This window comes from Elephas maximus, chromosome 12, assembly GCF_024166365.1.
Source record: "Elephas maximus indicus isolate mEleMax1 chromosome 12, mEleMax1 primary haplotype, whole genome shotgun sequence".
Lineage (NCBI taxonomy): Eukaryota > Metazoa > Chordata > Mammalia > Proboscidea > Elephantidae > Elephas > Elephas maximus.
The window spans coordinates 109,542,236-109,569,141 of NC_064830.1; the positions used below are offsets into that span (position 1 = coordinate 109,542,236).

General features: G+C 45.9%; 1 protein-coding gene and 1 long non-coding RNA gene across 6 annotated transcripts; one reads left to right on the forward strand and one right to left on the reverse strand.

Moving 5' to 3' along the window:
• Positions 1 to 2,862: 2,862 nt before the first annotated feature.
• EIF4H (eukaryotic translation initiation factor 4H) lies at positions 2,863 to 22,638 on the reverse strand. Its single transcript, XM_049904802.1, has 6 exons — positions 22,530 to 22,638; positions 10,959 to 11,146; positions 9,154 to 9,218; positions 8,974 to 9,070; positions 5,143 to 5,280; positions 2,863 to 4,869 (listed from the first exon to the last, which is right to left on the reverse strand). The coding sequence occupies exons 1-6, from the start codon at positions 22,586 to 22,588 to the stop codon at positions 4,730 to 4,732; spliced, it is 687 nt and encodes a 228-aa protein (XP_049760759.1). The 5' UTR covers positions 22,589 to 22,638; the 3' UTR covers positions 2,863 to 4,729.
• Positions 22,639 to 22,703: 65 nt separating this feature from the next.
• LOC126087370 (uncharacterized) lies at positions 22,704 to 25,784 on the forward strand. 5 transcript variants are annotated; one of them, XR_007519740.1, is made up of 5 exons: positions 22,704 to 23,058; positions 23,623 to 23,749; positions 23,873 to 24,097; positions 24,294 to 24,903; positions 25,034 to 25,782. It is a non-coding gene; the product is annotated as an uncharacterized LOC126087370 (long non-coding RNA). The 5 variants fall into 5 exon arrangements; XR_007519743.1 differs by having other exon boundaries at positions 22,706 to 23,088; positions 24,294 to 25,784; XR_007519741.1 differs by having other exon boundaries at positions 22,706 to 23,058; positions 23,877 to 24,097; positions 24,294 to 25,784.
• Positions 25,785 to 26,906: the final 1,122 nt, after the last annotated feature.

The following is a 26,906-nucleotide window of genomic DNA, read 5'->3' on the forward strand; positions in this document are numbered from 1 at the left end:
AGGAAATGAATTCTCTAAGGCCAGTGTGAACACCAGAAAGTGGCTGCTGTGAGGCGATGCTTTTACTTGCACATTTTCTTAGAGTTACGGTGTGGTTACAGATGGGGGAAGAGATTACCAGTGGTTATAGTTAAGTATAGTTAACTCTTCATGGTTTTAATTCATTTTCATGACATAGAACTGCCAAGGGACGACTCTAAGATGCTGAGGTGTTTATCAGCCTTTCAACCTCACATGTAAGGAAGAACTTCAACATTCAAGACTGGCCAAAACACAGATGTGGTGGGACCAGGGCCACCCGCTACTACTTCAGGAAAGCAGGAAGAGCCTAGGCCAAGCGCAGAGTCGTCTGTGCAAAGCCCTGCGGCGGCGGGGTCGGGGGGGGGGGGCTACTCAAAGCACAACTTGTGAAAAGAACAGATTAAAAAGCTACTTGGTAAAAAAGAGTTAAAAGAATAAACAGGTCTAAGAATCTCTAGAGGCTGCAGGGCACCGTCTCATCACAAGGCAAAAAAAAAAAAAAAAATGCTGTTTCTAGTGGGTCTCTTCAAGCCACAGTGGCTTCAGTTGTTGCTCTAGAATTAATCCCCCTCACCGAGACACCAGGCTATTCCCTAGGAAACACGAAGCAGAACAGGGCCACTAGGTAACAATTCCAACAGCCTTCTCCTTCACCCATGTGTACACGCCTTGACCCCTTCCCTCTTTTTGTCTTCTGCTCACCAAGACTTACGTTAAGAAAGAAGATATTTTGAGTCCTGTGGAGACCCAGGCTTCCTGAAATCAGCTGTGGACACTTTTCCCTCCTCAGACCTGGAGCCCCACTATGCCTTTACCACAGGACTGTGCTGTCAACAGTGAGTAACCCAGTGCCAGGCTGATCCTGGAGAAACAACCTGGTCCAGGACAAAGCGGGCCCCAGGGGTGAGCACGTTCTTTAGACACTTGAGCCCTTATTAAAAAGACCTCACTTGGAAGGATCCTGATCAAAAGGGGAAAAGTGCAGAACAGAATTTCAAGTTTTCAGAGACTAGACCTTCTGGAGCCATGGAGGCTGGATGAATTTCCGAAACTACTGCCCTAAGATGATCTTTAAACCTTAAACCAAAGATATCCTGGAAGTCTTAAAGCCAAACAGCAGTTAGGCTTAACTCATAACGCCTCTTTTGAACATCATGCACTTTTAAGACCGAACTATATGGGATCAAGCTGACAACAGCAACTCAGAAGATCAGACGGGAACCTTAAGGGGCAGTGAGTTTATGTTAATGCGGGGGGACGATTCGGAAGAGGATGAGAATGGTTGCACAACTAGAAGAATGTCATCAGTGTCACTGAACTGTACACGTAGAAACTGCCAGATTGGTGTATGCTTTGCTGTGTATGTTCTCAACAACAACAAAGGTACCTTCGCTACACTGGTTTGGTTTCTCTGATGTTAAGCTGAAGAATGCCAGAGAGAACCCTGGTATTAACCATCTGCTGCGACCCATCTCTGGAACAATGATACAGTTGGCACAAACTCTAATGAAAACGACCCTATTCATTCAGGTGCTTATTTGGGGAAAGACGTACGCCCCTTTACTCAGTTACTTAGATGGGAGGTAGGTACTAAAACAGCGTTCTGTAAATATTTACCGTATTTTTACACAGAAAATGTGCACCTTCTATGTTTGTTTGCCAATTGCTCCTTCCCTCATGAAATAAGTAGCCAATCTTTTAAAGAAAGAGAATTAAAAAAAAAAAAGGCATAGAGGCACTTACAAAAATAGCTCATGGGGGAAAGGAGTGGTTACCAGCAAACGCAGAGGTTGAGTACTGTTTGCGTAAACCATGGTCCACACCGAGGAACAGGTGCTTATGAGAAGCAGCCATTCTAAAATTGCAACACTAGGGGGCGACGGGGAGAGCCACACACGAGAGCTTCATTTCAATCCTACGGAAACCTCTGATTACTGGTAGACCTAGTGGACCCTTTTAAACATTCGACCATTTCACAGGCCCTCCCAAGATGGAATCCAACAGACCCTTGGAAAAAAGTCTCACTGAGCTAGACTTCACGCCTCTGGCTAGCCATCCCCAGGACACTTCTACAGAAGACAAAGTCTCAGCTCAACTTAGAGTAGAAGAGCTTTTTCGTCTTAGGAATTTCTCCTCCCAAAAGGAACACCAGAAGCTTCAAAAGTCCTTTCCACAACATTCAGCCAGGGAGCAGTCGAAGTAAACTGCTACTCCAGGTCCTGACCTCAGCAGCACCCCTCCCCGCTCAACGGCACCCCTACCTCAGGGAAGCAGGTTCTGCACAGGGCCAGTGAGCTCACAGCCCTCCCCGACAGCCAGCTCTCTCCCAAACACACCTCAGACTCTGCATCTTTCCCATCTGTTTGGTCTTTCTTTGCCTACAAAAGTGGTTAGAGAAACAAGCCAGACTGCAAGCACCCAGCAGCAGCGCTTCACAGAAGCAAACAACGGGCCTGTGGTGAAGCAGCCCAGCTCCCTGGCATGGAGACCACCTAAAATCCCTTCAAAACAAGCAGTTGCTAAAAGTAGGTACACATTATGTAAAAAATTACATCCATTTACCTAACCCAAAACGGCTCCAGACTGTTCTGGATAGGAAAATCACATTTTTAGGAAATTGGGGGGGGGGGGGGGGGGGGGGAGGCGTTTAGCACCATATTTCTAATCACTAGCGCCTAAAATAATCTCTCACTAAATTTGTAACTTTCAAAAGCAAGATGCTTTTTTCATTTAAACTACAGCACACACTTCTCAATTTGTATGCTGCTATCCAAATTTGAAATTGACTTTAATTTCATGAGCAGCTAAAAAAGAACTAAAAAATCAAAGACAGGCATTAACTATTACGTAAGGTTTTCTTTTATTTAAAAGATCATTCACAAAATACCATATCCATAGATTTACTTTCTGTCATATAGCTGAATGTGTTAAGTGTTTGGAATCCTGTTCTTACATTTAAAAGTCAGCTGGGTCGCCCAGCAGTTTAGATGATTTGTTTTGTTCTTAATCTTTTCCACATTGAAGATGTAAGGAGGTCGTCTGAAAGCATCGGGTTTGATTACAACCACATAATGCATGTCTTTCTACATTAAGTGTTGGTGTTACAAATGGTTCTTATCTCGGAAGCAGACAGGACAGGTAGAGGCAAGGAAGGCAAGTTCTGTAAACTGCTGAGACCTTGGAACAAAGACACAGTAGAAGCCCGGGCTGGAGGGTTGGCGTGGACTACTCCCTAAGCACACTGCACTGCACAGGCCAGGCTACCCCTTGGCACTCCCCCGCCCTCCCATCCTGGCCAGGGTCTCTTTCCCTAGGACTCTAGCTGCTGGCGGACCCTGAACTGCTCCCAATGGGACAGGCTGGGATTTGGGGGTTAAAGAATGTTTATGTAGTTCACAGAGGTATTCAAGCTCAAAAACAACTGCCTAACCCCCAATCCACAGACAAGTGCTGAAAACACCATACATGAGGATAATAAATTCAGCCCCGAAGACGAGGAGCAAGGCTGTCATTTGCAGCCACCTGGAAGCTATTTTAAGGTTCTCGATAACTCTGCATAGTGAAATTTTCAATTCATCAAGTGAAATAAAGTGCCAGATTCTATTCCATTTTTACTACAAATTTAAGGGGTGGTGGGACATACACTTCTCGTTATGTTACACGGGGTAAAAGATAAACACAAGAGACAGACGCCAACACACAGACTACATGGATTTGGGAAAAGCAATGTAAGGACTTTATGGTCAGCCCAGCACAGCTCTACCACCAACACCTGACCCCCACAGTGCCTCAACCCAGAGGAAATGGGACAAGAAGGCAGTCTGTTTACATGTGGCCAGAGGGAGGAGCCCTCAAACACATCCGCCCGGTGAAAGAAATCACTAGCCTGGACCGCAGTCTGAAGGGCTACCATAAAGAAACTGTGAGCCCATGAGCACATTCAACCCATCCTCCATGTGAATGCCCACCAACATCTCACAACACTCTTTTTCAGGCTTCACCTTTTGAAATCTGAGCCTATTTTGCTTGAATAATCCACCTGCGCAGGGGCCGTGGAGACAAGACCACAGAGAAGTGGGGACAGGCAGGAATCGGTGAGGCATCGACAAATTATTTTTTTTTGTTTTTAAAACAAGGTGCCTCAGATTCTCTATGCTGATCTGAATAAAACCAAGATGCTATTCACTTTTTCAGTGACTTCTTTTCTGATTTTTTCCTTGGAAGTCACAGCAATACAGAACTCGACATGCAGGTCAGAAGAGAAGCACTGAGGAAAACCAAAGGGGATGACTGGAATCTGGCCAGTGCATCTAAAGTAAAAAAGAGAAACCAAGGAGAAAGATGAAGCAGCACCTCAACCCAAAGAGCTCCTCCCAAATGCTGGCTGCCTTCACTCCTCTACAGAAAACCATGTGCTGTGAGGAAGCCAGAAGAAAACGGGACAGAAGGAAAAATGGGCAAGAGGTGGTAGGGGGAAAAAAAAAAAGCACAAAGCAGGCACTAGATAGACAGAGCAAAGCCAAGGATGTACTAAAAACCACTTGTTAACAGCTGACATGCATTCACAAGCTCTGAGTTTCCGCTGTAAGAAAGGAGGACAAATGTCAGGCGCAGGAACGGTAACTGCAGGGTGGCCAGTTCAGGGGGCTGGCCAGGCCGCGGTCCTGTCTGACTCTCCCCCACACCCCATTCCCTCCCAACCGCAGGCTCATTCTTGCTCTTTGTGAACGACTTCCTCTCTGGGCCTGGCTCCCCCGAAGATAGCAGAGTTGGGGTTGGCTACTTGATTGAGGGGTGTTGCGACTGTTCGAGGTTTAAGCTGAAGTCGTGGTCTCTGTGCTCTTTCCTCTGGGGGAGAAAAAACAAGGTTTGTAAAGAATGGATCCCAAGCCCCACTCAGGCAGAATGAGCAACACGATGCTGATCTCAACAACCCAGCCCAAGTTCTAACATTAACAGCCTCGAGGAACGGCTGTCCCAACAGCTGGCAATGGACGAAAAGCAGCCGACGTTCCACTTAGGACCAAGAGGGCCGTCTACTGTAAACGCTGGATGTACATGAAGGCGACTGAGTTCTGTGGGGTGAAGTCAACGTTATCAACTTCCAAGCTATTGCCATACCTTCTGTGGGTTCTCTGAAATCCATATTGGATCCACGAAGGGGAGGGCCGTCTCGAAAACGACTCCCCATCGGAGGGCCTGTCCGCCGGTCACCGGGGCGACTCCCTCCCCTGCCTCCTAAGAAGTCATCCCTGAAGCCTGAAGAAGGAAGACGACACCGAATGATTTTTAAACTACTGTCTCAAAGATGCTTACACAGTATTCTGAGAACTGTTTGAGTTTAATTTCTTTTAAATTCGTTAGCTTGTCCAAAATCTGAAGTTTTTCCAAAATAAAGAAAACGCACTGAAAATGGTCCAAATGTGAACCTGCTGGGCAATTACAACACTAACAGGCTCTTTAAGTAAAAAAACAATCAGAATCTTAGGAGAGAAAAATACAATGAACTGCTGTTGAAATTCTTAGCTCGCAGTCAAGAGTGGACAACTACGACAGGAGAGTACGTTCTAACACAGCGTCAAAGAGAACAAACAAACCCTCCAAGCAGGCTCTATGCTGTTTTCTAACATAAATCTACAGTTATTGAAAAAGAGAAACCTGAAATTTAGAAGCATTTACAATTTACAACACAAAATCACACGAAAAGTTAGCTATGAAGACGAAATAAAAATACGAAGTCACCTCTAGGTGACACTTCCCATTTTCCTGTTTCTGCTGCTTTTCAGGCGTGGACCATTCTAAAATCAAAGCACCTGTGCGGGAAACGAAGCAGTTATCCACGTAAGCACACCCGCTTCAGAGGGGGCCTATGGAGGGCAGGAGTGCCTCAGACCACTCTGCGCCTCCTCTCTGCGCTCACTCGCACATCTGCTCAAACTGTGAAAGAAGTAAACTGCGTTTCATTTAGAAATATTGAGAGTAAGTTGCACTTCTCATCAGGGGGTGAAGGAAGAATACTTCCTCACGGATTTTCAGGAGTTTAGGCTTTAGTTTTGTATTTAAGTGAGAATCTTCCATGGGAGAGGATGTCAAGCTGATTAACTTCTAACAGCACAGCCTATTACAGTGAGCTTTCAGTAAACCAACTTAAAGAAATAAAGACAGTAACTTAACAAACGCGTTCCCTCCTTTAAAATTAGTTCTCAAAGACGACTACTTTTACTTACTGCAAAGATGGTGCCAATATAGAAAAGTTTTTAGGAACTCATCTTTGAGAAGCCCCTCAGAGCCTGTCTACCCTTCCCTGTTTCTCCAACACGGGGGTGGCAAGGTGTGTGGAAACAGATCAAGTGATGAGGAACCCAATTCAGAGACCGCGCTGAACCAGTATCAATTTTAACAAAACAAGTAATGAAAAGAATTCTAAAAAGATGTGGACCAACAGGAGCACTGCTTTGGATGAAAACATGTTTGGATGCCTACAGTCAAGTATGAGATTCTTCAGGAAGTCTGTTAATAACTAGACCTTCTACAGTTCATTAAACAAAATGAAGATTCAAACATTTAACCCAACATTTCCCTCAAACTATTTTAAACTGTGAATGGTACCTTTCCACGTGAGTATGGAAGTACAGTTACTCCGTTTTAATATGAGATCAAATAAGCTTTTACTACTGAAGTTTGGCATAAAGCAAGCTCGGTCCCACACTGGGAAAAAAATCAGCGAACATTAATCTCAAGTGACAGCGTCATTTCCAAACACCTTACGATATTATCTCTGGGGAGACTAGGCGGGAAAAGCAAGCTCTGACATCCGTAAGTATCTTATATCAAGTCTTTTGATGGCTTCTAAGAAGCCCACCGTTTGAGAATCTTTTCAGTTTTTGCTACAAAGTTTAGTTAACACAATGGTGGTGAGATTATTAAATCTGCATTCTCCTTTGTACTTTCCTGCACTGCTTGAATTTTTTTTCTTAACAAGCATGTATCATTTTAAATATTAGTATCACTCTTCTAAAAAATAAAAAGATCCATTTTCACAAATAATGTATAAGACATCAAACTAGGCATTACTCTACCTAGAACAGAACACTTTTGGTTTTAGATGTCACCAAAACACTGAAGTTCACATTTTAAGGCAGTCTCCGTGGCTACGTTCACTGAGCTAAGCCGATGGCAGGAAGGCCTTATCACTAAGGTTCACTTCCACAGCTCCTAACCTCTGAGCGCACCGTGTGGTTTCTGCAGCACCAAAGCCTACGAAACTGGTGGGTCGAACACCAATACTCGCTGATCCACTACTCCACTCCACTGGGGTTGGCTTTGAGGACACATTTGTTTGCTGCATGTTTCAATGAGAGACTAGTTTATACATAAAATCACAGGTTTGTAGGATTATACTATACTTTTATAAGTTCATTTCTGATTGGCTATAGGACTTTTAAGAATTAAATTATTCAACAGATAATTACGCATCTGCTTAGCTAAGGCAGTACTGGAAATGAATTAAAAAAAATTCTAGACTCACAAGATGCCTTGCACCAGCCTTTTCCTGACTTACCAATCACTTTACACCAAATTCTGTTCTGTCAGGGAGGATGGGGGCCACAGGGGGCATGGGGACTGGGGACTGCAGGACAGACAATCCTGACACTTGTCTTATATCGCAGGGATTGCAGAGAGAATCGAGTTTGTGGGAAAGAAACAGACTTTTTCCATTTTCTACTTTTCTGTAAGATCTGACATTTTTGCCATGTATACAAAACCCAAAAACCCAGGGCTGTCAAGTCGATTCCGACTCAGAGAAACCCTATAGGACAGAGTAGAACTGCCCCATAGAGTTTCCAAGGAGCACCTGGCGGATGTGAACTGCCGACCCTTTGGTTAGCAGCCGTAGCACTTAGCCACTAGGCCACCAGGGTTGCATACAAATTGTTTTAATTAAAAAGAAAATACACATTAGAGGTTAACGAATTCTTAGGAGACCAACCCTTTAAGGCCGAGGCCTGACATGCAAACTGACATCCTCAGCAAGCCATGGGGGCACCAAAGGGGGACTTGGCTGGTTAAGAAAAGGGAAGGGAAAGAAGACAGGTCTACCATTATGGGAATCAAATCTACTGCCCCTGAGAAAAAAACAGGCCAGCAGGACTACCTTTACCACCTTGGGAACCAGCTACGAGGCATTCTAGAAGCTTCCAGAACCACTGTACTACTGCTGGAAGCAATGGTATTCACATTGTGCAGTACACAAAACCACACCACGGAGTACCCCTGGGCTAGGTCCTGAAAAAGATACTGAATGAGGAAAAGGCAACAAACCTAAGAGGAGCAGTAGCTGAGGAAAGGCACCTGGGTGAGGTGGCTCAGTCTTATTGCCCATGGGTCACTTTCAAGTTCTACCCAAAACATTAGGGTCTAACACAGCCTTACTTGCATGCCTGGGCACCATCAGGAAAGTTTGATTCGTGAAAGGACTACAGAAGTAGTCCAGCCAGGTGGGCCACTCACAAGAAATGTGCATTAGCAGCAAGGCTGCTGGAAAAAACGAAAGTGGCGACACTGTGAGTACCAACACTGGAACTGAGTCATCCCGGGAACCCCATCTGCCTCTAGATTCTCGAGAGCCACTCATTCCTGCGGACACACTGAAAAGATACAGTCGAGGTTGTATCATTACCCTGAGGCACAAACGAGGGAAAATTCATTTGGAAGATGTACAAGTCATGTGATGGGAAGTCAGTGGAGTCATTAAAGAGTTTCTGCTGTCAAGAGGAAAAAAACAGCAGGCCTGCAGAAATCATCTATTCTTTCTAGGACATTATGCACATTTTTAAAAGCTCACAAAAACCTCTCAGGCCTATGAGGTGGAGTCCTACAAGTAACTTTCGAGAGTTGTCATCTGTGGGTGCACAGCAAGTGTTCATGTTCAATGTTAGAAGCACCAATCACCTCTGTCGTCTGGTCCACCTTTCCTGAAGCCAAAGCCACCTTTATCTTGTTTTCTGCCTTCTGCAATGTCCACACGAAGTGACCGATCACCCAACAGCTAATAAGGGGAAAACAGTGTAAGTACTGGCAAGAAAAAACGTCCCAACTGCTACCATGACTGAGAAACCTGAGGATACTTACTGCGCCGTCGTAGGTCAAAGCTTCCTTAAGGGAATCCACCTCATCAAATTCTACATAGCAGAATCCTGGAAGGGAGAAAAGAAAGCCCCGATTCAAGTGCTTCTGGGATAAGGGTATGGTGGGCTGCCTATTCATACAGTTTTCCCCACATTAGAACTACCGTTTTTGAGTCTGAAAGAACATATTTTACTTTTCAATAAACAGAACTTCTGTGATAAAGTGCTAAACAAACGGGCACTGAAATGGCAGCTATATTTTCATAAAGCTCTCTTCTCTATGTGTTTACCACACTATTAAAACCTTTCTGGGGCACTGCAGAGCTCTCAGTTCTGACTTCCAAATGACTTTCTCTAATCTAACCTAACTGGGGCTTCAAAACAGACGTCAAATTCAGTAACTAAAGTGCTTTGAAGGAAGAGTCTGAAAGTGTCTGTAATACTCAGGTAGTAGATTTAAGACTGGCTTTACAAAGTTCAAAAATAGACCCTGAGCAAAAAGGACAGCCTCCCCCAGTTGTTATTAAAAGACAGATGGCCAAGATCCAAGCAGGTACCACTGACAACATATTTTCCCGACACTGAGTTCTGACGTAGCTTAGAAGCCGGGGAGGGAGGAGAGAATTCCGGGCAGAGGTCTGCCCCTTCTCTCACCTCTAAGCTCAGAATAAGCTGCTCCCCTGCCTGGAACACTCCTGTCCACATTCGTTCCTCTTACTCGTCCTCTGTTTAGCCTCAAGCCTCCTCCTGTCTGACAGGAAGTCCTGTCCTCCTGTCTGAACCCTAACCTGGGTTATGAGCCGCCCCTGCCCCATATGCTCACCCTGCCCCCTGTATCCCTTCCTGCCCGGAGCATTCATCCGCCTGCATCACGATTACATTTTCTCTCCAAGGCCTAGTAGATCGTAAGTGCACTGAATGCAGGACCAAAGTCTTCTTGCTCACCCTCCGCAGAAGACAACTCCAAACCTGCTGCTACTTGTTTAGTTCCGCACCTGCCGGCAGGCCAACGGGGCAGAACCTACTTTCATAAGCTTAGCTGACGTATTGCTCACTTGCTATACACGGGCTTCTAAAGTAAAAACAAACCCTCAGAAAGACAAGAATACCTACCACCTACAAGCAAAACCACTCAGGTGAGCAATGTGGGCTCCACTCCTTGGGCACGCCCTGTCAGAAGTCCCTGTACTTTCCACGGATGTCCTTTGGGAGAATAAGGCAAACCCAATGTCCTGTGCCTTGCGGCACGCACTTAAATACCAGGGACAACGTTCATCTGAGCCTTCATTCTCACTCCCCTTCTGCTCAAGTGCCCTAGGAGGCCATCTACAAACACTGTCACTGTACCCGTAATCTGAGCCACCCACCCCAGAAATACATGCTCTGCAGTCACGAGTAGAGAGTGACAACACTTTAGATTATCTTCTGCATTTTACAGTAAACAACTAGATAACACGAAAACTATCAAGAGAAACGTGTGTGCCTGCCAAAGTAAAACACACCTTTAAAAGTCCTCAGTTTTATCTGTCTCTTCTGCTGGCACAGACAGAACTGCTATACAGGCTAGGCACAGAGCAGTATTTGCTTGGGCATATGCCACACGTTTCTACAAACTAGGTACCTGTTAAACATTTTCTACCCAAGTGAAACCGGAGATGTAGGAGTTAAAGATCTATCGTTATTTCAGCTCCTCGGACCAGGCAAGTATTTACACCACTTTTGTGATGAGAGTCCTCTGGTTCACTAACACATTCTGGCTCTCAGACCCACCTTCACAGTAACGTATAGGAAGATGTCCCCCACACTCACCTTTAAATTTGTCTGTGTCTTTGTCCCTGACTAGCCGTACACTCCTTATGCTGAGATCCTTAAAGATGGCGTCTATGTCGCCCTGAACTGTGTTAAAGGGCAGGTTCCCCACATACGCTGTGTAGGGGGGCTCTGTGGGCAGCTCCTTCTGGCTACGGGAACCATGGCCACCAGCGCTGCCACGGGACCTGAGAGGACAGACAGACAGCATTTAGGTCTGCGGTGGGCTCCCGGCCCAGCACCGCAGGTGAAGGGTTCAGCTTTGGTTTATTACCCAATAGCACACACTGACATTTTTCTGAAATTACAAAGATTATGAAACATGGTGAAAGCAACGTCCTCCAAGATGCATAAAGAATGTAAATTAACTTTTCCTCTGCAAAACCAAATTCAAACATATCCTAAGACAATAGGTTCCCTCCTATTCATTAGAATTAGTATTTGCAAAGTGTTAATATTCTAAAACCTGAGCAGATACCCACCCCCACACCCAGTAATATACAGAAGTCGCCTGTCCTGAAGGAATGCATTATATAATAAAACCTGCAAAAGCCGAAATCTGCCAGAGAAGGAAAACTCAAATATTGTCCACCAATAGAGGGTGACAGAAAAGTGGTGAGATGGCACCTGTCAGAGTCGGGATATCTGCACGACCCAGGAGAACAAGGCAGTCCTGTGAACTCTGACCGTGTTCAAACGAGTGGTTACTGAAGCGGCTGGAGTTCAACACACTCACAGTACAACTAATTTCCTCTACTGTCTGGTTATGGGTGAGAAGGATGGTCTAATGAACATTTAGACTTTGTTCAGCAAGTGTCATCTAAATAATACTCCTCACAGACTACTTCACGAGGTCCTGAAAATGTACAGTGCGTATTCCTAACCCATTTAAACCTCAACGTCATTCCTGAACTATAACAGTTATTTGTCAGCGGTTACATAGCTAAAAAGTGGCAAAGGCAGGACTTTGACTCCACCAGGCCAGTGTTAATTTGCAGAGCTACTGGGTTAAACGCCAGCTCTGCCGTTTCCTAGCCACGTGGCCTTGAGGGGTTACTCATCTTCTTGCACACTGAGTGGTGCAGTTACAGTGCTCGGCTGCTAACCAGAAGGGTGGCTGGGTCCACCCAGAGGAGGGAACAAGATACTCACATGACCTCAAATTATCACCCCAAAGATAATTTAAAAAAAAAAAAAAAAAATTTTTTTTTTTTTAACTGTGTTTTCGGTGAAGGTTTATACAGTTTAGGCTCCCATTCAACAATTTCTACATGACTGGTTCAGTGAGACTGGTTATATTCTTCACAATGTGTGAACATCCTCATGGCCTTCTGATGGTTCTGTTCCCATTAATCTAGTCTCCCTGCCCCCTTACATTCTCTTGTTTTAAAGTAATTGTTGACCGTTTGGCCTCATACAGACAATCTTTTAAAGGAGCACAGTATTCATGGGTGATAGTCTTTATTTTGTTAGCCAATCTGTTGTTTAGCTACAAGGTGACCTCAGGAGCTAGTTTTGGCTCCAGTTTAAAGAGTATCTCACACAGGTACACTTAAAAACAGAAAGTCCCCTCACAACAAAGACCTGTTCAGTCATCCTCTTTTCTGGGGAAATGTCATTTAAAAAAGTCTTGGAAAGCAATTTGATTTTCTATCTGGATACTGCTAGAATACCATAAGGAACTCTCATACCTTCCTCTGATAAACTCCAGCTATCTCAAATATCTGATAGTGAATAATATCACTACTTAAAATGATATTTTTCTAAAACAGAGGGACCAGGCCATGGTGATTCTTACATGGGTAAAATTTTTAAATTTACTAATTTAGAATCCTGCTACTTGCCGACAAGATGTCCTGCTTTATTCTAAGAACATCAGAGAGACAGATTACTAGTGATTTGTATCCCACTTATTCCTGCTTCCCCAGCTCTCCAATCATGTAAGTAAATGTGATTTATTTGCATTTCAATATCCTTTGGAATAATAAAAAAAAAAACCCAGTGCTGTGGAGTCGATTCTGACTCATAGCGACCTTAAATGAGTCCTTTACAATAAAACTCCCTTATTCTTAGCTCCACAACCATAAAACCGAAAATATTTTCAATAAGATACTCTTTGGTAGTGTATACTAAATATATAGAGATTTAGTACAAACATTTGGAAGACTGTCAGTGCACAAAGGATGAATTATAATTAAAAACCCCTACTTTATATTCATTTATTCAACATTTAATTGAGTAACACATATAAATCATATATAACTATGTGCGTGCGTAGACACACATGCAAAAAAGCAAAAAGCTACAGTGACTTTTAAGATTTACTTGAGAACTTAGGGAGGGTGCTAGAGGGAGGGCTGAAAAGATGTCAGGCCTGACTCTTGACTGAGTAAAAGGGCAAGGAGATCCTTGACGTGGGTAGGCTGCTGCCCAGGTGAATGCAAAGACAACCTGATGGGGCACTGATAAAAATGCAACAGGACAGGGAGCCTGCTTTCTTGCTTCAGGAAAGATAGAAACAATCCCGTTTTAGGCAAGTAATATTTCAAAAGCTAGCCAATTAGCAAGTGAAAGTACCCAGCAGTTAACTGGTAATGTAATTCCAGAGCACGGATAATATAAAACAGCCATGAACACTATCCTACCTGATTTGCCAGTCCTAGGACTTAAGTGATTTTTAGATTTTCATGGAGCAGTAGGGTTGGGGCCATCTAGGTACATTTCGATGTCTTCATGCTAACATTTGTGAAGTGTACCCTGTGTCAGAAACTGGAGACAAGGGTGGGTAAGACAAGCCCTGCAGAGCAAATGTATATAGTAGCACAATACAACCCTATTATCCACCTATTAATTATGAGTCAAAACTCAGAAAACTCTGAGCTCAAATTCCTATTAAATCTGACGTTAGATTTGAAATGTGGGGGGGGGGGGTCAGGAGTGGACACGGCTCTATATTCTGAACAAATAAACTGGGTTGCATAAAAACACTTCCTAAACCAGGTTCATATAGCACGTGGCGGGGGGGGGCACACATTTGACACATGAGCTGGCTTGGTGCACGACCTCTGTGCCTCCCGTTTTCTTGTCTGTTATTGTATAAATATTTCAAGCCTTTATAAAGACTTTAACATTGACCATAAAAGCACTTCATGAGTACTGAGTGCTACATAAAGGCTTAATAACAATTCTAAGGTGTTGATGGGTAGAAATGAACAATGCTTGAGGTTACCCTGTTCACGCAGAAGCACGTGGACAGGCAGCCTGAGAAGGCAGAACAGGAAACTGGTAAAAAAAACTGCAGGTCGCAGGTCTGTGCAGACCAGTGCTCCTCTCCAAAGCCCAGTTCAGAACGGGAACCCAAACTCAGGGTCTGTGCTGTGGACTCAGGCCATATTACCCCCACCACTGAGCAGGGAGCCTCCCTGGCTTGTTACTGCTTCTCACCGTCCCTCGGGGACAGTCTGTTGATCTTAGAAAACAATATGTGAACGTTTTAAAGTAATAAATTACACAGTAATTTAGGAAATCCAACTATCAACCTTAGGAGTCCAACTTTTAGCTCCAAGTATGATCAAAATCCCTTACGAATCACTTTTCTTCACTCAAATACGGGAATATCTATGAAGTTCAGGGCATGGTAGCGTGAGTGCAAACCTCAGGCCCAGTCACACCTCAGGAGCTGATTATTTAACCTCGGGGTCAAGGTATCTGCGCATAAGAAATCACACCACAAGCAAAAGACTGCAGAAAATTTAGGACCGTGCTGAGCAGCCTCTCCATAGAGGAACCGCTGAGGGACCGTCTGACCAAAGGGTACAGCAGCAATAGAAACTTAGGCTCTACTGTCCAGACAGGAGACAGGGAAGCACTGAACTCTGAAGACCATTACACGTGACTTAGCAAAGACATGCAGGAGCAAGGAGAACAGAGGCAGAGTGACCAGAAAAGAAACAAAAGAGAAGAGTAGACATTACTAGGGCTGAGATTAGATTCAGAACACAGATGAAACAGAACATGAGATGCTCAAGGCTTATTTCCAACATGCAAAGATAATGAAAAAAATGAAGGACACATGCTGTAACTAGAACATTTTTGTAAAAGACTTTTGGGCTATTTCTAGATGCATTAGAAACGACACTGAATTTAAACACTATTGCACTCCACCACCCTTCAGAGGTCGAGGCACACGGACTAGCGAGGACGAGGCTCTTCCCATGGCATCTGCAACACCAGGCAGTCCCTCTCTCCCTCTGCTGCTCAACAACTTGAGTCTTTCAAGTACCACCAGAAACACTTACTAGCATGTATCATTTGAAATGTGGCACCCCCTAGATCCTATACAAAATCTCAGTAAGACTCCCTTTGTAACAATAAAAGGCAGGTGGCAACAAAGACAAAATTCAGTAAACGTACTTTAAAAAAATCAAAGAAAAGAAAGAAACCGATGGTCAATTTGTAACCTAATTGGTTTGTGGATAATAATAAAAAAAGGTTAAATTCTCTAAAGTCAAATTCTTATTTCATAAAAACCATTTTATACTATAAAAAATAAAACCGATCACAAAAATAAAACAAAATGTTTGCACATAACAAGCATGTAAAACCAAGTAATACACCCATTCCTTTTGGGTTTTTCCCCTCTTATGTAGGCAAGACTAGCTTAGTTTTCCTTTTTTAAAATACTAATAGATAACTATTTTTTCAAACTTTATTAATAGACTTTTTTTAGAACACTTTTAGATTTGGAGAAAACTTGAGCAGGTTAAGCACAGAGCTCCCATACGCCCACCTCCACTGCAGTTTCCGTTGTTAGCATCTTACACTAGTGTGCTACATTTGTTACAACTGAGGAGCCAACACTGATACATCATTACCAAGGAAAAGCACCTTGTGGCCCCTGGTTAAGCACTCAGTTGCTTACTGAAAGGTGGGCAGTTGGAACCCATTGGCAGCTCCGCAGTCTGCTTCCCTGAAGATTTACAGCTTTGGAAACCCTGTGGGGCAGTTCTGCTCTGTCCTACAGAGTCGCTGTGAGTCGGAACCGACTGGGCAGCAATGAGTTTATGTATGAAGTTTCCAGAGCTTACCATCCTGACTCTCTTTTTTACAGGCTCTAGTTTGTTGACATCTTAAAATACCGTTCCAGAACAGATCACAACACCCCAGACTTAGCAGAGGCTGACACTGATCCTGCAACTGGACTCGGCTCGAATCAGGGCAGTGGCACCAAACCCCACCACTCATCGTATTCTTCACCACCAGACACCATCAGTGTTTGTTTTTTTAAAGCCGATGTCAGTTAAAACTGTCCTTGATGAAGCAGTAAAAATTATTAATTTTGTTAAATCCTGATCCACTGAATACATGCTTTTTAAATAGTCCATGTTACGAAACAGGTGGCACACATAAGGCGCTCCTGCTGCACACTCGGCTGGCTCCAGGCAAAGCACTCACACAGCTGAGCTGTAAGCTGAACTACGCTCTTTTCATGGAACACTATTTTTAACTGAAAGGGCTGACAAACTAGTGTTCAGACTTGGGTATTAGGTGGACACTTTTTTGAAAATGAATTAAGTAAGCCTGTCATTTCAAGGAAACAATAGTATTCATTGTCAATGATAAAATCTGAGCTTTTAAGCAAAAATTTGAATTTCTGAAAACTTTTATTCATCAACATAAACTTGACAGCTTTCCAATATTCAAAGACTTGTCTGGTGAAACTGGAGGTGAGATTAGTGAATGTGGTTTTGATATGGTATGATAAAATGTGTCAACCTTTGGAAAGCCAGAATAATTCAGCGGGCTAATTTTTCCCAAATGACCAATGCATCGATTTGCAAAACTTCCATTTGAAGTGGAAGTTATTATCAATGGATTTTAACAGAACAGTAAGAAAAGTTCTTCAGTAAGGTCTCAGAATCCACAATGCAACTAACCTTTAAAGAAAGTACCACTTGTCAGAGTTTTGGTGAATAAAAGAATATTCACGCTCACCTGAAAAGGCTGTTAAAACATTCCTTCACTTTCCAACACAATAAACAGCAAAAAGTGGATACAAAGGCAGTGATGAGAAATCAGCTGTCTTCTCCTAAGCAGGCCAGGTATTTTAAGAGTTTGTAGAATGTAAAACAGTGACATTATTCTGGCTAAACATTGCTTGTCTTGGAAAATAAGTTTTTTATGTTTTTTAAAAAATCCTTAGTTTTAATTTCTAATAAGGTAAATATTCAGATATAGTGTATTTGAAAAAAAGCTCTGGGGAGAGGAAATCAGTAACTAGACAGAGGACAAGTATCAACTTTGGTGAAGGGAAAGACAACACACATCATAGGGGAAGCCAGCACAACCTGACCAAGCAAAGTCACAGAAGCTTCCCAGACACATCCAAACACCTTGAGCAACCCAGTTGCTAGGCCTGAGGGCTGGGGACTGTGTCTTGGAAGATATCTAGGTCAACTGGCACAATACAGCTCATAAAACTTATGTTCTACATCCTACTTTGGTGAGTAGCATCTGGGGTCTTAACATCTTGTAAGTGGCCATCTACATAATGGTCCCATGCCCTCTGGAGCAAAGGAGAATGAAGAAAACGAAACACACAAGGACAATATTAGCCCAAAGGACTAAAGGACCACATGAACCACAGCCTTCAACAGCCCCAGCCCAGAAGAACTACATGGTACCCAGCTACCACCACAGACCTCTCTGACAGGGACCATGACAGGGAACAAAACAGGAGAACAAATGTAGAACAAAATTCAAATTCACAAAAAAAGACCAGACTTAAGAGTATGACAGAGACTAGAGGAACCCCCGAGATACGGCCCCTGGATGCCCTGATATGGTATGATAAAATGTGTCGACCTTTGGAAAGCCAGAATAATTCAGCGGGCTAATTTTTCCCAAATGACCAATGCATCGATTTGCAAAACTTCCATTCGAAGTGGAAGTTATTATCAATGGATTTTAATAGAACAGTAAGAAAAGTTCTTCAGTAAGGTCTCAGCCACTCCCAAAGCCCACTTCTAAGCCAAAGATGAGACAGGCCCATAAAACAAACAATCACACACGTGAGGAACGCACTCCTTAGTTCAATCAAGTGCTTGGGACCAAACGGGCAACTCTTGTCCAAAGGCAAGACGAGAAGGAAGGGACAGGAAACCTAGACAAATGGACATGGAAAACCCATGGAAAGGGGGAGAGCGCTAACACACTGTGGGGACTGCAACCAATGTCACAAAACAATTTGCATATATATTTTTGAAATGAGAAACTAACATGTGCTGTAAACTTTCACCTAAACCACAATAAAATTAAAGAAATAAAGAGAGAAAAAAAAGGTCTTTGGGGGTACTCACTAATGTTAAGAGGGTAACGAGTTCTGAGCCCACAAAGTCTGTGATTTGCTGTTCTAGATGAAGTACATCAGCGCCAGCTGCCATCAAGCTGGTCCTGACTCACGGTGACCCCACGAGTGTCAGAGCAGAACTGTAACCCACAGGGTTCTCAAGCGGTGATTTCTCACCAGTAGATGGCCAGGCCTTTCTTCTGAGGGGCTTCTGGGTGGGCTTGAATCTCCAACTTTCTGATGAGCAGCTGAGCACATTAACTGTTTGCACCACTCAGGAACTCCAGACAGACAAAGCAAACACCAAAGAAGAGGCTCAGAGGCCTTTCAGTTGACCGAAAAGCTATTTGAACGCTCCAAGAATGCACCTGACTGCATAAACTAACAGAACAGTGTGCAGAACAAGGGAGATTATGGGTCCAGTCTATCCTACTCGGTACTGACTGGAGGTACCGTGTTGTAAGTAGAGTATCTCACTGAATTCTCCCAACAGCTCTGTAGAGGAGTTTCTACCTCACAGTTGGGGAAATGAGGCCCAGAGAGGTAAAGTCGCTGGCTACAGATCAGCTAACACATGGCGGAGCGGACACTCAATCTCTGGTCTGCCTGATTCCAAAGCCAGGGCGTTGGTCTGCACTGCTTCCCAGAGATCTCTCAGTAAGCCTTTTCACAGAAAATAATGAATTGAAAGCAAGCACTGGTGATCACGGAACTGTTGGTGGAACACTGGGGAGGGAAGAAAGAAGGACGACAACCAAACGTAACCTCTGACAGGTAAAGAGGATTTCAGAATAACCTTTTCAATACCTTTACAATTCTGGTATCAAAGTGACATTTTTGTATACTACTTTCCTTCCTGTTCTAAGGGTTAACATATAGGCCTTTACATTTGGGCAGAGATGACAAGCTTCAGTCCCACAGGACTAGAATTCAACTCTCTTGCTACCTCCAAGCTCCAATTTAGTTCTCAGGGTTTTTTTTTTTTTTTTTAAGCACTCATAAAGCTTTGCTGCAATTACTCACCAATGACAAATGAAAAAATAATTAGCAAACTGCCAACAAAGTACATTCAAGATCTGGTACAATCACCTCTTGAAAATTTGCTTTTGAGCAACAACTAAGTCCCTGGTTCTCTCTTTGGCTGCTGGCACATCCCACCTGCCTCCAAGTGTAGGACTAGAAAAGGAGGCATCTGAAATCCAAGCTGTTCAAGAGAGCTTCCCGACTACTGTTCTGATTATCAAACACTACCACAAAATAAACTTACGGGGAATGTACACTTATTGATTAAAACCATACGTTTCAGACCTGGGTCACCTATGACCCTAGTTTAAGGTGTTTCAGACTAGGGGAAGACGCCTTACAAAAGTACCAAACAAAACAATGTAAGGCTGGCCTTGCACAGGTGGACTCTTTAACATTCAGACACTGTATCTGGGTGCAACCGAACAAAAGCACCGAGACATTTGCTGATGTCAGCATAATTCAAATAACAAAAAAATTATCATTAAAGGGTATCTGGTCAACTACAGGAAACCCCGGTGGTACTGCGGTTAACAGTTTGGCTGCTAACCAAAAGGCTGGCAGTTTGAATCTACCAGGCACTCCCTGGGTTGCTATGACTCGAACTGACTCAACGGCAATGGTTTTTTCATTTGGTTTCATCAACTATAGGGTTGCCATGAGTCAGAACTTACTCCATGGCAAAGGGTTTGGTCAACTATAGGGTCGTTATAAGTCAGAACTTACTTCATAGCAAAGGGTTTGGTCAACTATAGGGTCGTTATGAGTCAGAACTTACTCCATGGCAAAGGGTTTGGTCAACTATAGGGTCGTTACGAGTCAGAACTTACTCCATGGCAAAGGTTTGGTCAACTATAGGGTTGCTATGAGTCAGAACTTACTCCATGGCAAAGGGTTTGGTCAACTGTAGGGTTGCTATGAGTCAGAACTTACTCGATGGCAAAGGTCTGGTCAACTATAAGGTCGCTATGAGTCAGAACTTACTCCATGGCAAAGGGTTTGGTCAACTATAGGTTCGCTATGAGTCAGAATTTACTCGATGGCAAAGAGTTTGGATTTTTTGGGGTTGGTCAACTATAATACTGCATCGCTAAATTTCAGACCACAATCACTGATAACTCCCGATCTCCTAAAATTAAAAACAGTGACCCTTCAGAATACGAGTGCTTTTCCACAGACCACACCACTCCATCTATGGTCCTCTGTGAGGTACCCTGACCCAGTCTAGACACTGCGTAAGTCAACACACAAAATCACCGACAGGTTTTATAAACTACTTTTAGGAAAGAGCAATAGTTTCTATGTACTTTTACAGGAATGTAAAGCCAAATGGAAAATTCCAAGGAGGTCAGGTGTATAAGATGCTTAAAAGAAAAGACAAAAAACCAAACCTGTTGCCGCTGAGTCAATTCCGACTCATAGAGACCCTATCGGACAGAGTAAAATTTCCAAGGAGCGGCTGGTAAATTCGAACTGCTGACCTTTTGGTTAGCAGCCTAGCTCTTAACCAGTTGTCACCAGGGTTAGGAAGCTTAGGAGAGTCTAACTTGAACTCCTAAAGTTACCAGAAGACTTTATTGTCTAAAGGTAAGATTAAAAAAACAAAACAAAGAACCCAGGCTCGGTATATTACGACCACCTTATTGTCCAGTCCCATTACAACTAAAACCCCTTGGATCTGCCTTAAATTGAATTCCACTCTGTTTAAGCACAGAAGAGTTCCTGGGTACTACTGAACATTTTTTGAAACTAGAGGGAGAAAAAAAAATCCAAATGACTAGTTACTAGATTCAAGATGAATGAAGTACAAATTTGGTGTCTAGAAACCTACCCCAAAGGCAACAATTCCAAGTCATCCAACATCTATTTCTTTTTTATTAGCAAATAAAATATCCTTTGAAATACCATAACAGGTAGCTCCACCCCCCAACTTCCATGTTATAGTGTCAGGCTTGATACTGGCTACACTCCTGCACCAATACAAGCCTTTGTTTAAGTCATTCCCAAACCCAGGTATTAAAAGTGATCATTCTTCACCAAACAAAGATAGTTTGGCGCTGTAACCCAGGAGAGGGGACACCTCAGTAGGTACCACTGGGGTGTTAATCCTGGGAAAGTTATCCATTCTGTCTCTTTTACAAAGTCCAAGTGGGCCCTTGACAAACAGCAAGGTGTCTTACACACCATCTTCTCAATTCTCTATGAGGTACCCTGCATTAGGGGGAAAACACACACAACAACAACAGAGCATTAGGGCGAAAACACACACACAACAGTGCAGGTTCCTGGAATTAAACGCCCTAAGCTTTTTATTCACCACTCAAGGGTCTTTCTTGTCAACAAAGAGCTTCAACTGTAGCCTTCTGCGTTTGACCAAACTCAGGAAGAGCCTAAATGCCATCCCCTTTGCAGGTCAGAACGGAAAACCAGAGGGAAATACAATTCTCTGCCAGGACGCACACAGTGCTTGGCAACAGGCACTATGACCCCTCGGAAAGATTAAAAAGTTTTTTTAAAAAAAAGCTACAATGTATTTGTTTTCGTTGGTTCCCCCGCCGCCCGCCGTGAATCAGGCCGCTCCCGGGCTCCGGCCCCCAATCTGTCCCCCTCGGCCTCCGACCTGGCCTCAGCCGGCTGCCGGCGAGGAGGACCCGGGCCCGGGGGAGGCGGCACCCCGAGTCCCGGCTGCACCCCGAGCCCCAGAGGCACCCCGAGCCCCGGCTGCACCCCGAGCCCCAGAGGCATCCCGAGCCCCGGCTGCACCCCGAGCCCCGGCAGCGCCCCGGCAGCACCCCGAACCCCGGCAGCGCCCCGGCAGCCCCAGCGGCACCCCGAGCCCCGGCTGCACCCCGAACCCCGGCTGCACCCCGAGCCCCAGCAGCGCCCTCCCGGGGGACGCGGCGGAAGCGGAGCTCGGCCTCGGGGCGCGGCCGCGGCTGCCAGGGGGCAACGGGGCGCGAGGCGGGCGACACGCCGGGGTGGGCGGCAGCCACACGGAGGACGCGCCGACGAGCAGGGCCCGGGAGCCCAACGGCCGCGACCCCGCCGGGCGCGCCATTTCCAGGCCCCGCGCCTCCCAGGCCTCAGGGCGCCTCCCAGGCTCTGGGCCCGCCCGCCCCGGAGAGCTGAGCGCCCGCCGCCCCGAGCGCCCGAGCCCCGAGCCCGCCGCCTGGCCGCGGCCCGCGCGCCCGCCGCCTCACCCTCTGCCGCCGCCGAAGCTGCTGTAGGCCCGATCGTCGTAGGTGTCGAAGTCCGCCATTTGCCGTCTCCTCCGAGGGAACCAGGCTGCGCGCCCAAGGACCCCGCGCTCCGCCCCGCCCCGCCGCCGGGCTGTCCGCCGCGCCGCCTGATCGCAAATCGCACGCACGCGCGGGGGCGCGCACGCAAGCCGCGCCCGGCCTGCGCCCCGGGCTCTCCTGGCCACGTGGCTCTCCTGGCCACGTGGCGCGGCGCGGGGTCCCGGGCCGCCCTCCTTCCTGCCGGCTCGGCCCCGCCAGACGGCCCACCGGCCCGCCCGGCCCATTGTGTGCTGGCTCGGTGCCGTCCCCCCCCCCCCCCCGCCGCGGCTGCCCCGCGCTCCCGGCTGCGGCCCTCCGGCCTCGCCCCGACCCTGCGCGGCCCCTCTCCCGGCCGGGGGTGGCCGGGTGACAGCAGAGCGAGGGCCGCCTTCCGCAGGGTGCAGAGCGCGCGGAGCTGAGGGTGCTGGGGCGAACCCCGAGCGGAGACAGGGTGCTGGGGCGAACCCCGAGCGGGGACAGGGTGCTGGGGCGAACCCCGAGGGGAGACTGGGTGCTGGGGCGAACCCCGAGCGGAGACAGGGTGCTGGGGCGAACCCCGAGCGGGGACAGGGTGCTGGGGCGAACCCCGAGCGGGGACAGGGTGCTGGGGCGAACCCCGAGCGGAGACAGGGTGCTGGGGCGAACCCCGAGGGGAGACAGGGTGCTGGGGCGAACCCCGAGCGGAGACAGGGTGCTGGGGCGAACCCCGAGCGGAGACAGGGTGCTGGGGCGAACCCCGAGCGGAGACAGGGTGCTGGGGCGAACCCCGAGGGAAGACTGGGTGCTGGGGCGAACCCCGAGCGGAGACAGGGTGCTGGGGTGAACTCTGCCCTCGGAGGTCTACGCCGCGCCTGGCTGTTGGGGGGCGGGGGTCACAGGGTGTAGGCGGTGGTTAAACGAGGGAGTCGTTGGGCCGGGAACAGTGGAACCCAGACGTGAAGTCCATTCTCTGGCGGCTGCAGAGAGTGAATTTGCAATGCCGATTAATCGATTAATCGCCTGGCTGATTTCTCAGGTTTTAGACCGAGATGGCAGTAAGGTCAGATACTCCTACCGTGGAGGTACCGATGTTGACGAGCCCTACTGTGTTTTCGGCCCAACTTAAAGGAATTTCACAGAATCTTCTTGCAGTGTATACCCAGGTATCTTACACTCACACAGTATTTTTATATATTAAACATTTTCCCATACCTTATCCCTGTACCGGGGTTGGCAAAGCAGCCGTTAACTCATTTTTTGTTTTTCTGTCCCTTTTTCTTTCCGAGTAAGAGAACAGGAACTTTGACATCCGTTAAGAGCTTGGCTGCTGACCGAAAGGTTGCTGGTTCAAACCCACCCAGTGGCTCTTTGGGAGAAAGACCAGATGGTCTGCTTCCCTAAAGATTACTGCGTAGAAAACCCTATGGGGCAGTTCTATCCTGTCACATGGCACCTAACAGCAACAACAGACTTGGCCTGGGTTCTGCCTCCAACTGGTTGTGTGACCTCAGGTACGTTACCTAAGCTCTAACAGCTCAGTTTCCTCACCTTTTGAGGAACGACAGCAGTTACCTCTTCAGTGTTGTAAAGATTAAACGAGTAAATATTTGTTAAAATCCTAGCACAAAATAATATGTATTTGGCATGTACCATGTGTCTGGTACCCTTCTGGTGTTTTACATATATAATTTCCAAATTTCTTTACAGCTGAGGAAACAGGCCCAGAGTAAGCAAGTGAGTCGCGGGAGGCCACGCAGCTTTGACTTCTACCACACGACTCAGAGAAGAACCAATGGTTTCTCCTCTCCCTCCACAGCTTTAAGTTAGGTCCCTCCTCCACATCCCTGCCCCATAGCTCCATTGCTGTTAAAATGCACCTGAATGCGTTTTAGGGGGCAGTGGTGGTTCGGAGGTAGAAGTCTTGCCTGTCATGCTGGGTTTGACTCTCAGTCGGTGTAGCCCAGGCACAGTCACCACCTGTCTGCCAGTGGAAGCTTTGGTGTTCTCTGATGCTAACTTCCAGACAGACTGTCAGCCAATGGAAACCCTGTGGATCACAACAGTTCGAGCCTGTTGTGCGTGGTGTCACCATGGGTTGGAGGCCAACTCGACGGCAGCTGACAACAACAACAACAAATGGCATTTTAATAAATGAAACCTTAGTAATTATTCCTGGATAGCCTTAACATTTCTTATTCCAAAGTCTGTGCATTTTTAGTCCAAAGTCACCTCGAGGTGATGTCCTGGAGGACAGGGACCACATAGAGGAGGCTCTGTCTGTCATCTCCCACAGGACCCTACAGGAGAGGAAAGACGGGTAATTTATTAGCAATGAAGTAAAGGGAGGGAGAGCTCCTAGGAAGGCCTATGGCTGGGCCTCCCTCAGCACCAGGACCTCCATGGGTTATCCCCTCCCTCCTGGCTTAGTCCCCGTTTCCACCCAGCAGAACCCGAGACCAGTCGCTTGGACCACACTCCCAGACTCCAATCCGTAGGCCTGTCTCTTGGCTTCAAGCACACAGTCTACCTCCCACACAGGATCCAGAGGATTGAACGCAACTTAAGAAAGTTCCATAAACAGAGCATGTGCCTCAATGACAAAAGTTAGTTGTCCAGTCAGGTTTGCTCCTAATTTGCTTCCTAATTCCTTCCCCAGAGTGGATATCCCAGCCTTTACTAATTCACTTGAGCCCTAGGGGAAGGACAACCCCTTTGAAGGCCCGACTCAGACGTCACCTCTGAGAAGCCTTTGGTGTCATAGTGAAACCAGTGGCTTCACGTTTCAAACCGCCTGTGTTCAAATTCGAGCCACCAACTACTAGCTGTGTGACTTCAAGCAAGTTGCTTAATCTCTCTGAACCGAGTTCTTCGTCTATAGGAGTAATAGTCCTTGTGGTACTGGTTTTCACTATTCTTGCTATTTTTAAGGTCTGAAATATTGGTATTTGTTGGTGTCATACTTCTAATTGTTTTAAAAAATCTGAAATATTGTTTTCGTGTGGAATTAAGATCATTGACTTAAATATTCAATTTATATGAAAAGACATGCTGATACTCTACAAATCTACATAGATCCTTCTCTTGCAAGCACAAGTGTTACTCTAGGTCAGAGGCTTTGCCAACAAGTGAGTATGAATGTGAGAAAATTGAAACTGACACATGGAATCTCCACCTATACGTGACGAAAATAAAGAAGACAAAAATATACTGAAAAATGTTTAGTTTGAAACCAAAACGGTAGCTTGCTAGCACTAAAAATGTGCAGACTTTGCAATGTAGCTAAAATTTTTTTTTTTTTTTTCAAAAAGATCTGAAACGTATCAAATAAGAGATAGATACATTTGAAGAAGACACTTCAGCTCCTGTGCTGCTCCCCCACCCAGTCTGTTTTCTGTGTTGCAGTCGTGTGTTCTGTCCAAAGCCCAGATCTGGTCACTTCCCTGTGCTCAAACCCGCCTTCCTTCCTCACAGTGGGTGTCAAAGTCCTTACAAGACCTGGATGGCCTGCCCATCTTCCCGGCCACGCTGGCCTCTTTGCTCTTTCTCTCATACCCATCGCCTTCCCACCTCTGCCCTCCCTCTGCCTGGATTACTCTTCCCTCTGATGCCCTCAAGGCTCCCACCTTTTCTTCTCTTTCTCTAACTGCCCTATCTGAAATAAAGACAGATCCCAGTTGTTTCTCCAGTGCCCTGCTCGGTTCCTTTTGCTAGCACTCATCACCACCTGACTTGTGTGTCTTCCCTGAAAACAGGGAGTTTGTTTTGCTCAGGGCCTGTGTCATAGAAGGTGCTCAATAAATAGCTGTTGCTTTAATGAAAACTGGAATCAGAAATATTTAGTCAGATTAAAACCATTTTTTCATCATTCCCTCAACTTGGCTAGTGTAAAATTCTAGTAGTAGTGTCAGAGCCTGTCTGACTTCAGGGAGAGTAATGACCAGGATCAGCCCAAAGCTGGTTACTCGGAGGTGGAGGTCCGACACACTTCCACTCTCCGACCTTTTTACTAATTCTGACAGCAGCTGTCTCTCCCATGGCATTCTCTACTTCTCTTCTGGGTTTGATAATCTGTTGCAGTGACCACACAGAACACACAGACCATGCTTACATTTAAGTGATTTATGAAGGAAGTAACGGGTATGTCTCGGGATCAGGATCCACAGGCTACAGCTCGGGATCAGGGTCAGGAAGCAGGTAGGCAGTCTGGGAGGCTCCTTCGAACAGGGGAGCACATTCCTTCTTCAGCGCAGGACAGTTCTCTCAGCTGGTCTCAGCCATGCAAGCAAGCAAGCAAGCCAGCCCATCTCTGCTGTACACGCC